This window comes from Trachypithecus francoisi, unplaced genomic scaffold, assembly GCF_009764315.1.
Source record: "Trachypithecus francoisi isolate TF-2019V2 unplaced genomic scaffold, Tfra_2.0 Contig01440, whole genome shotgun sequence".
NCBI classification, from domain to species: Eukaryota; Metazoa; Chordata; class Mammalia; order Primates; family Cercopithecidae; genus Trachypithecus; species Trachypithecus francoisi.
The window spans coordinates 21,433,150-21,444,412 of NW_022681431.1; the positions used below are offsets into that span (position 1 = coordinate 21,433,150).

An 11,263-nucleotide genomic window follows, 5' to 3' on the forward strand; every position below is an offset into this window, starting at 1 on the left:
GGGTGTGCCCTCTGAACAGCAACAGAGTTTGTTGCAAACCTGAAATTTCTGGTCCTCTGCTGCCCCTTTGTGGACTAGTTGGAAACAACAGCCCAAGATATCGCTGTAGGAGCATGAAATTGGACTTGGGAGAAAGGGCATGAGAAGAGCTGGCGGAGGTTTGAAGGCTGATGGAGGATACAAGGGAGTCAGGAACTGTCCTTTTCTCCAGCAAGGCTGGGGTTCCCAGGAGAGAGGCCTAGAACTCTTTCAAACTGTCAATGACTTCAAGAAACTCTCTTCTTTTTCATGATCTTTATTTTTCCTCGAGACACTTGGATCCAGTAAGCGAGTGACCATCTCAAGACTGCCAGCCATGCACCTCTGTACGTTTTTGGCCCCAAGCAGCAGCCATGGGCCTAGTAGCAACCCTCACATGCTAGCTACCTCCTCCTGCGCTTGGAGTGGAAACTCTGTGGGGTTCTCTCTCTGGTTCTGCAAGCTTTTCACACCATCTCTTTGCTGTCTGTCTCTATGCTAGGGGTTTCACACAACTCCACACCATTGCATTCATGCCTGCTGCATCCCTGACTTTCTGCACAAGTGCAGGGCAGAGATGGCCCTTTTGTTTTGGTGAGGGAGAGAGGGGAACACTTGGGCACAAAGAGGGGAAGGGACTGTGAATCCCGGGGAGCACCCTGGCCAGATCCCAGCGGTGTTTGAATCCCAGGACCATCTTTCATCTACAGCCTAGCTGCCTCCTTCCCTGGTCAACCCTTCCTGGGTGCCCATCCACCACACTGCCCAACCTCACTCCCCGTTCCCTCCCACAAAGAGTGACAGTGGCCTGGGGCTCGGCCTCTCCTGACCCCAGGGGAGGATGGGTGATCTGGGCCTCCTGCTACCTGCCACCTGGGCCTCCTATCTCCAGCTGGGAGCCAGGGACCCACCCACAGGCCTGGCCTGACCTCTCTCCCCCTCCCCTCATGCTTCTAGACCCTGCCGCAGCCTGCGGTCCAGGGCCAGGAGCTGCCTCAGGAAGCCCCGGTTGGGGATGATGCCTCGGTGGTCTTTGACTTTCTTGATGGCCTCCACAAGGGTGAGGTGGTGGTACAGCATGAGGTAGGCCAGTACCAGGGTGGCAGATCGGCTCACGCCCACGGCACAATGCACCAGGATCTTCCCTGAGAGGAGAGACACAGAGAGAGAGAGCTTCGAGACTGCTTGTGGCAGCTTGGAGGAGGCTGGGGAAAGGGTGACATAGGGCCAGGCACAGTGACTCACGCTGGTAATTCCAGCACTTTGAGAGGCCGAAGAGGGCAGATGGCCTGAGGTCAGGAGTTCGAGACCAGCCTGGCCAACATGGTGAAACTCCATCTTTAATAAAAATATAAAAGTCAGCTGGGTGTGGTGACACATGCCTGTAATTCCAGCTACTCAGGAGGCTGAGGCAGCAGAATCGCTTGAACCCAGGAGGCAGAGGCTGCAGTGAGCCAAGATGGTGTCATTGCACTCCAGCCCAGGCAACAAAAGCGAAACCCCGGCTCAAAAAAAAAAAAAGGCGACACGGACAGGGAAGAGGAAGACAGGTAAGTACAGGCGCATGAAGACAAGAATGGGTGCAGATGAGTGGATGTTACAAATGCAGATCCCTGGCAAAAGGGGAGAGGCCTGGACAGAATGAGAGAAAGGTGACATGCAGTGACTCAGTGTCCATAAACCTAAAAGGGGTCAAAGGTGGAGACTCACCACTGATGTAAGAGACAGCTTTGCATAGAGTAGCATGAATGAATCAATTGAAAACACTGTCGTGACTAGCCCCTTCCTCTATCTCCTCACCATTCTAGCTTGTTATTCTCAACCATTGAATATAGATATGTATTTAGTGACAAGGTCTTGCTCTGCCTCTCAGGCTGAGTGTAGTGGCACAATCATAGCTTACTACAACCTCTAATTCCTGGGCTCAAGAAATCCTCCTGCTGGCTGGGTGCAGTGGCTCACGCCTGTAATTCCAGCACTTTGGGAGGTCGAAGTGGGTGGATCACCTGAGGTCAGGAGTTTGAGACCAGCCTGGCACACATGGTGAAACCACGTCTCTATTAAAAATACAAAAATTAGCTGGATGTGGTGGCGCGCCCCTGTAATCTCAGCTACTCGGGAGGCTGAGGCAGGAGAATCACTTGAACCTGGGAGGCGGAGGTTGCAGTGAGTTGGGATCACGTCACTGCACTCCAGCCTGGGTGACAGAGCAAGACTCCATCTCGAAAAAACAAAAAAGAAAAAGTCGATCACATATAATCTTGCCACCCAGGTATAACTTGACACTCTTAACATTTTTGATAATTTCCTTCTTGTCTTTTTCTGTATTGCTCTAAAAAAATGGTTGAGATATTTTTTTCTTTCTTACCAAGATCCTGAGCATTTTGTCATGTTGCTAAAATCTCACTCCACTCTCAGACCCTTGGACTTCCCTAAATTCCAGGTACCCTGTTCTTTCCTGCTCCCAACATTCCCCTCCTACCTCCTGGCTGGCTCAGTGCCCGGTGGATGAAGTCGGCCGCCGTCTGGAAGTGGATGCTCATGTCAAAGGCTGGCGAGTCGTGGGCCTCAACACCCAGGTAGCGGATGCCCAGCCCCTCGTAGGCCTCGGGGGTGCCTCGCCACCGGCTGTGTGAGGCATTGAGGACGTGTGTAATGCCCAGGCGGCGAAGCTCCCGACGGTTGTTAGCCATATCCCTGCAATGAGTAGAGGTTAAAGGAAGAGTGGGAAAGCCAGAGTGTTGGGGAAGACTCCCTTGAGTACACCCTGTTAATTTCCTGAATCCTATTGTTGATTCTTTTTTGTTTGTTTGTTTGAGATGGAGTCTCGTTCTGTTTCCTAGGCTATAGTGCTCACTGCCACCTCCATCTCCTGGGTTCAAACGATTCTCCTGCCTCAGCCTCTCAGGTAGCTGGGATTACAGACACATGCCACTACATCCAGATACTTTTTGTATCTTTAGTAGAGATGGGGTTTTACCATGTTGGCCAGGCTGATCTTGAACTCCTGACCTCAAGTTATCCTCCCGCCTCAGCCTTCCAAAGTGCTGGGATGACAGGCATGAGCCACCATACCTGGCCTCCTGGATCCTACTATTGGCCTAAGCACACTACTTTACTTACTAGTGACCCAGAAGGGAGGAATCAAGATGGGCAATGACTTGGAGTCTTGTCTTGTGAGCCGTGGTTGAAAGTATAGGGGATATTTTGCTTGGAGAAGAGAAGACTAAGGGGATGGGGTAAAAATAGCCATAATAGAACTGAAAGTGTGTTTTCTGGAGCTGGGATTGTCTTGGATCTGTAGGGTTCTCAAGGCCAGAATGAAGATCAAGGAATTAAAGCCCCAGGGAAGCAGATTTCATTTTTTTGAGGGGGAGAGGGGGGACAGAGTCTTGCTATGTCTCCCAGACTGAAATGCAATGGTGCAATCTCGGCTCACTGCAACCTCTGCCTCCCAGGTTCAAGCAAATCTCCTGCCTCAGTCTACTGAGTAGCTGGGATTACAGGTGCCCACCACCATGCCCAGCTAATTTTTGTATTTTTAGTAGAGATGGGATTTCACCATGTTGGCCAGGCTGGTCTTGAACTCCTGACCTCATGATCCACCCACCCAGGCCTCCCAAAGTGCTGGGATTATAGGCATGAGCCACTGCGCCTGGCCAGCTGATTTCAATTTCATACAAGGAAGTACATTCTAATGGTGGAGTCTAGCTGAGGAAAGGGTTGGAGCACCTCGGGAGAGAGTGGTTTTCCTGTCCCTGGGGTGTTCAGGCAGAAAGAGGAGATGGCCGTGCAGCCATGGATGCTGCAGAGGGGAAATGAATGTCAGGCAGATTGTTCTGCTCATTTCATCGGTCCTGCTCACCCTGAGATAGTATGGTTCTGACATCCATTCCACACGTAACTCCCCTGTGTCTCTACTCTTGTTGACACCCAGAACCCTCTTGTGTTTTTGCCAGATATTCCGTGGCTCACATTTACCATGTTTTTTTGTTTTTTGTTTTTGAGATGGTGTCTTGCTCTGTCACCTAGGCTGGAGTGCTGGAGTGCAGTGGCGTGATCTTGGCTCACTGCCACCTCTGCCTCCCGGGTTCAAGCAATTCTCTGCCTCAGCCTCCCAAGTAGCTGGGATTACAGGTGCCCACCACCACGCCAGGCTAATATTTGTATTTTTAGTAGAGACGGAGTTTCGCTATTTTGGCCAGACTGGTCTTGAACTCCTGACCTCGTGATCCACCCACCTCAGTATCCCAAAGTGCTGGGATTACAGATGTGAGCCACCATGCCTGGCCACATTTACCCTGTTTTATGACGTCGCCTTCAGGTGTTCATCTGGCCCAGACCCCTCAGCTTGGTGGCAGATGCCCCTGGGCACTACAGTCATATCTCAGGGCAAATGTCCCGTCCAGGGCAAACTCCTTAAGCAGTAAGTGCACTGAACTTGAGCCTCCAAGTCCTGGCTCTGCTACTTACAATCTGTGTGACCTTGGGCCAGTCACAACTTTTCTGAGCTTTAGTTTCCTCATCTGTAACCCAGGTACAGTGATACCTACCTCACAGGACTGTTGTGAAGATTAAGAGAGATAATGTGTGTGAAAAATATCCTTGTAGGTCAGGCACGGTGGCTCATGCTTGTAATCCCAGCACTTTGGGAGGCTGAAGCCGGTGGATCGCTTGAGGCCACGAGTTCAAAATCAGCCTGGCCAACATGGCTAAACCCTGTCTCTACTAAAAATACAAAAATCAGTTGGGCATGGTTGTGGGCACCTGTAATTCCAGCTACTTGGGAGGCAGAGGCAGGAGAATTGCTTGAACCCGGGAGGTGGAGTTTGTTGTGAGCCGAGATTGGGCCACTGTAGTACAGCCTGGGTAACAGAGCGAGACCCTGTCTCAAAAACAACAACAGTGCTGGGCACGGTGGCTCACACCTGTAATCCTAGCACTTTGAGAGGCTGAGATAGGTGGATTGCCTGAGCTCAGGAGCTCAAGACCAGCCTGGGCCTGTCTCTACTAAAATACAAACAAATAATTAGCTGGGCAACATAGTGTGTACCTGTAGTCCCAGCTACTCTGGAGGCTGAGGCAGGAGAATCGCTTGAACCCGGGAGGCAGAGGTTGCAGTGAGCCAAGATCGCGCCACTGCACTCCAGCCTGGGCAACAGAGTGACACTCAAAAAAAAAAAAAAGAAACCAAAATCAAAACCAAAACAAACCAAAGAAGCAAAAAACAAACAAACAAACAAAAAACAAACAAAAAAACTCCTTGTATAACTTTGAGAGAGAGAAGTGGGGATGGCTCTTCCTTTGATGTTTTTCTCTCCATAGTCCTCAAATTGCAGAATCTCTGTAGGCACTGCCGCTTTGCTTGGTCTCAAGAGAAACCACTGCAGCTTCCTACCTACTTCTCCGGGCTTCCAGTGACTGCCTTTTCCCAGAGATATTGCACAATAGATGGAAGGTCAGAGAAGTCATCTATTGTGCCTGGTATGTAGCAGTGGCACGTAATAATAAATATGTGATACATGAATGATATTATTACTGGAACAGAGTCTTTCTGTCCAGAGTTGGGAATTTTTATTTTATTTATTTTATTTTAAAATAATAAGTAGAGATGGAGTCTGGCTTTGTTGCTCAGGCTGGTCTAGAACTCCTGTACTCTAGATACTCCTGCCTCATCCTCTCAAAGTGCTGGGATTACAGGCAATAGACACTGTGGCCAGAGTTGGGCATTTCAATAATCCTGACCAAAATCTCCCAAACCTGCAGACTCTACCCTTGGCCCACATGCCCTATCCCCTGAATCTTCAACCAGGAGCCAATGACACCACTGCATGCCTGTCTGCCACCCTTCTCCTTTCTTACACACACAAACACACACACGCTTTGCCGTGGGCCCAGTCTGCCTGATACATACTGGTCTCCGAGATAGAGGCCTGGCCAGACCTCATCGGCATGGTTACAGGCTGTCTTGCCTGTGTAGAGGAGCCGCTCCAACTCGAAGACATTGAGGAAAGGATGTTGAACGCTTGGCATCTCCTCCAGGGTCCCTCGAGTTCGAACGGGAGACCTTGAGCTACTCCGGGAGAAGCGGGCCATAAAAGTCATGGAAGCCCAAAGCCAGTTACCAGGGCACATCTTAGAGGTGGCAGAAACCGTGGCAGCTGCAGGAGTGGCTGCGGTGATGATGGGTTCTGTCGCCAGGTAGCTGCTGCTGGAAAGGGAGGGGGTGTGAGGCACACTTGAGTGAGTCCAGAGCAGCTGCTTCCCTTCCCTGGGCTGGTCCTTCTGGAGAAGATTCTAGAGGGAGAGAAGGTAAAGCCTGGCTCTGGCGGGAGCCTTCAGGGGTGGCTTTTCCTTCAAGCTGCAGCAGCTCCTTTTGCTCAGCTCTTTGGCTCTGCCACGCAACGAGGTGGGAGAGTCACATGTCCTTGTTTACGGGGAGAGGGAGCTGCCCAGCTGCTGGGTTTCTGCTCTGTCACCCCACCCCCACTGCCAGCACGCACGCACGCACACACACACACACACACACACACTTGGCACTTGGGTGGCTGTCCCCACTGCTGGGGATCTTGCCAGCTGGAATCTGGGTCTCATCTGCCTGGGGCTATAGGCAGAGAGCCTAGGGAGCTGGGATGGGGTTGGGGGTACATTTAGACCCATCCAGAGACAATTAGCAGGGAGACAACAGCAGCTGAGGCCACGACACATGTCAGGCCTGCCACCTCTGTGCCAGAGAGTTAGACTTTAACTCCTTCATGACCTGCCACTGCCTCAGAGATAAACCTGCTATGGGAAGGGTGTGGTGGGTGGGGGATGGGGTGAGTAGAGAATAGCAATAAAGAGGAAGAGTAAGTTTGGGAAAAAAAAATACTTGCTGAATGCACGAGCTTATGGAAGAAGGCACCAATCTATGTGCACAACAGGCAAACTACCCTCTTTGGATCAGCATTAAGAAATTACTGATCAGATCTCAGCTCTAATGTGAGAATTTCTGAATCGAAGCAGGGTTGGAGTGTTTTGTCTGTGTGTGTCTTGCAGGGAGGGTGACAGAGGTGGATGGTGGGGGAACTGATGCAGGGTTGGAGTGTTTTGTCTGTGTGTGTCTTGAGGGGAGGGGGACAGAGGTGGATGGTGGGGGGCTAGAAAGCAGGAAGGAAAGGGAAAAATGAAGGATCCTGCCAGGTCCAGGGGCTCAGAGGCTTAGAATTACCAAGTGTATGGCTGTTGGAGTCAAGTGACCCTACAAAACACACAAGGTCAATAAGGAGGGGCTTAGCAGGTGTGTCTCAGATGACCTGTTGAGCTGCAGAGCTGGGAAGGACCAGTGTTTGAGGCTTGCCCTGGGACCTTCAGGCAGCAAGGCAACAATGGCAAGACACCCTCCCTTCCCAACCTCTCACACCTGTGGTCCTGCCTGTTTGAAAGCAGGAGGTCCTGGAGCCTACAGAATCCCCTCCCACTCCCTTCCCGGCCTCCTGCCAGGGGAACTTCAACTCTATGACCAGCAGTGAGAGGCCATCTTTGTCCCTGCCCACGATCTGTCCCCATCTCACACCCCTAGCCAGGGCCCAGCTCTCCCTTGCCCCAGTGCCAAGAGAAACCAAGCACTTACAGGGCATTAGAAGAGGGGTTTTAGGACCAGGATTGGTGAGGGAAGATTGGATCTTAGGGTGTTTAGGGAGAGAGAGAGTTTTCAATGGCTGGGTCCAGAAGGAGCACAGAAATATAGCACTACAGCCATCACCATCACCATCATCCCCACCACCATCACTATCATCCCTACCACCATCACCACCATCTTCTTCTACCTTTGCACCCAGGCCTAAAGACTCCATTACTTTATTACAATACAACCTTTCCTTTTAGAGAGTCTGCTGTCTACGAGATGATGAATGGGATGGGGGAAGCGTGAAGGAGCCCAGGTCTAAGAAGGAGCTTCGTGGGGCTGCTTTTCCCGGGGAGGGGGTGCAGAAGCCCCTTTCTGTCCCAGGATACAGCCCTGGGCATTCTCCAATCCCATCCGTCGGCTCCAGGTGGCCCGCCGCGCCCTCCCTCCGCCTGCGGTCGCCTTTGTAACAGGTCTATGGCTGTCGCCCCAGTCCTCGCCAACCAGGCAGCCCGGCCCCGCGCGCGAAGGGAGGTCGCCCGGGAGAGCGCGGCTGGCTCGCTGGGCTCGGGTGCCGGCTTCCCGGTCCCCTCCCTCTCCCGTCTCCCCCAGCTGGGCACCTCTCTCCAGCCTGGGGAGCCAGCTGGGAAGGCGAAGGCCCGCCGCAGCCCCTCTACCTCTTTGCAAGCGCTGCGCTGGGCCTCAGTCCGAAAGGCGGATCGCCGGCGCAGACAGCGCCACGGCCATGACGCTCTCGCTGCTGTCGCCGCCGCCGCCGCTGTTTCTGCCCAAGACAGGTTGACAGATTAGCAGCTATTTTTAAGCCATGACACGCACGTCGAAGCAGGGTTCAAATCAGCGTGTGCACTGGTGACATACAGGGACTCGGTCTCACATTCAGTGGCCCGAGTCGCCGGCAGCGTGGTCTCCCCAGCAACCCACGAGGAGCCGGCGCTCCTTACAGACCAGACACGGCCCCGCCGAGCCCCAGCAGCACCCCCTGGAATGCATGCGTGTGTTTTCAGAGCTGCACCAATTACAAAGCGTTTTGCCTAAAGATTACATTATAAGTCATCCCAGGCAGTGTCTTAAACACACACACTCCTCTCAGACAGAATTAACTAATTACATAGACACGATTCTGTGCACTGGCTTATACATGCCTCGGTCTCGAGAAACCGTGTCATAAAGAACAACGGTCCGTAGCCCCCATTAGCCTTCATTATATGCCATGTACTTCATTTAGCTTAAGACATTTTATCCTCCCCACAAATCTATGAGGGAGGCATGATTACTATTGTCCTAATTTTAGGGAGGAGACGACCTAGGCACAGAGAGGCTAAGTACTCTGCCCAGGTCACACAGCTCGTTACTGGCAGAACTGAGCTTGTTCAAACAATGGCAACCTGGATTTGTAGTCTATGTCCTTAACCACTCTCTAAACCAGTGCCTCCCACAAAATGGAGAAGGCATCATGGATTTCCTTAATTCAGGAAGCCATTTCTACCAGCTCAGCTCATAGTGAACTTCACTTTCCCCAGACTCTCAAAACATTCATCTTCATATTAATTTCTTTCTTTTTTGAGATGCAGTCCCACTCTGTTGCCCAGGGTCGAGTGCAGTGGTGCAATTTTGGCTCACTGCAACCCCGCCTCCCAGGTTCAAGCCATTTTCCTGCCTCAGCTTCCCAAGTAGCTGGGATTACAGGTGCCCGCCTTCATGCCCGGCTAATTTTTTGTATATACGTTTTGTTTGCTTTTTAGTGGAGATGGGATTTCATCATGTTGACCAGGCTGGTCTTGAACTCCTGACCTCAAGTGATCCGCCCACCTTCTCCTCCCAAAGTGCTGAGATTACAGGCATGAGCCACTGTGCCCAGCCATCTTCATATTGATTTCTCATGTGCTGCCTTCTAGTGACATATTCACTTGATCTGCATGTTTATTGTAAGCACCAAGATTGTAAGCACTTTGAAGGCAGGGACTGTGCTACCTTCCCCAGTGCCTACCTCATTGTGTGAGAGGGAAGTGGGGGAGATGATACATGTTAGCAGATGATGCTGTTGAGAACTAGGCTGGCTTGAACTCTGGCTGTCTCCTAGAAGAAAGGCAGGAAGTAGATTGGCTCAGACTGAAGCTGATGGTGTCAGCTATATCTGAAACCAGGACTGACTCCATTCCCAGCAGTGGTGGCAGATCAGGTTTCAATCTCTGGATTAGAGAAAGTAGTGGCCAATGTGACAATCCCCGGGTTCCATGACAGGCTGCCATCCAAGTTTAACGTACCTCCTAGCCTTTTTTTTTTCTCTAGAGAAACAAACTTAATTCTTTTCACTTTTCCTTGTCCCTTGTGGTACAGCAGTTTAAATAAGAAATGAAATCCTTGTAATTTAAAACAGAGGCAGGGCATGGTGGCTCATGCCTGTAATCCCAGCACTTTGGGACACCAGGGTTGGCAGGTCACCTGAGGTCAGGAGTTCAAGACCCGCCTGGCCAACATGGTGAAACCCCGTCTCCACTAAAAAACAAAAATTAGCTGGGTGTGGTGGCAGGCACCTGTAGTCCCAGCTACTTGGGAAGCTGAGGTGGGAGAATCGCTTGAACCTGGGAGGTGAAGTTGTAATGAGCTGAGATCATGCCACTACACTCCAGCCTGAGCAACAGAGCAAGACTCCATCTCAGCAAACAAACAAACAAAAGCAAAAACAAACAAATAAACAAACAAAAACCCCCAAGGAATTGACCCGATAAATTTGAGATTTTAATTTGTGCATCCAGGAAAACCTAGTTAAAACATTTTCACAAAAGGAATTGTGAAAGAGCACTTATAAGAGCAATGTCATTCTTTTTGTTTGTTTGAGATGGAGTTTCGCTCTTTTTGCCCAGACTGGAGTGCAATGGCGTGATGTCAGCTCACTGCAACCTCCGCCTCCCAGGTTCTAGAGATTCTCCTGCCTCAGCCTCTCAAGTAGCTGGGATTACAGGCATGCGCCACCATGACTGGCTAATTTTGTATTTTTTAGTAGAGACAGGGTTTCTCCATTTTGGCCAGGCTGGTCTCGAACTCCTGACCTCAGGTGACGATCAATGTCATTTTAAGTGAAAAGTCTTCAAGATTGGTATGTTGAGAGGATGTTGTAGGTAAAGCTGATCTCAATCTTTGACAAGACTTCTGTTTCAACCCTGCATTGAACTTTTTTCAAAAAGCTGGGAAAATATGGTTTAAAGTACACCACAGACAATGTGCACAGCTGTTTATGGGTAACTATAGAAATTGTCCATGGGCCGGGCGTGGTGGCTCACGCCTGTAATTCCAGCACTTTGGGAGGCCGAGGCCTCGAGGTCAGGCCGAGGATCACGAGGTCAGGAGATCGAGACCATCCTGGCTAACATGGTAAAACTCCGTCTCTACTAAAAATACAAAAAAAATTAGCCGGGTGTGGTGGCAGGCACCTGTAGTCCCAGCTACTTGGGAGGCTGAGGCAGGAGAATGGCGTGAACCCGGGAGACAGAGCTTGCAGTGAGCTGAGATGCGCCACTGCACTCCAGCCTGGGCAACAGAGTGAGACTCCATCTCAAAAAAAAAAAAAGAAATTGCCCATGGACTGACATATCCGTGAGGATCATTTTCATGAGTTGA

The 11,263-nt window shown here is 51.0% G+C and overlaps 1 protein-coding gene across 2 annotated transcripts; it reads right to left on the bottom strand.

The window, feature by feature from the left end:
- Positions 1–279: 279 nt before the first annotated feature.
- DUSP26 (dual specificity phosphatase 26) lies at positions 280–8,747 on the bottom strand. Of its 2 annotated transcripts, none has more exons than XM_033230752.1 (4): positions 8,302–8,747; positions 5,933–6,226; positions 2,501–2,715; positions 280–1,163 (listed from the first exon to the last, which is right to left on the bottom strand). In XM_033230752.1, exons 2-4 carry the CDS (start codon positions 6,151–6,153, stop codon positions 964–966), a joined length of 636 nt encoding a protein of 211 aa, XP_033086643.1. In that variant the 5' UTR covers positions 6,154–6,226; positions 8,302–8,747; the 3' UTR covers positions 280–963. The 2 variants fall into 2 exon arrangements, with proteins under 2 accessions (XP_033086643.1, XP_033086634.1); XM_033230743.1 differs by having other exon boundaries at positions 5,933–6,229; positions 8,302–8,678.
- Between the last annotated feature and the right edge of the window lie 2,516 nt (positions 8,748–11,263).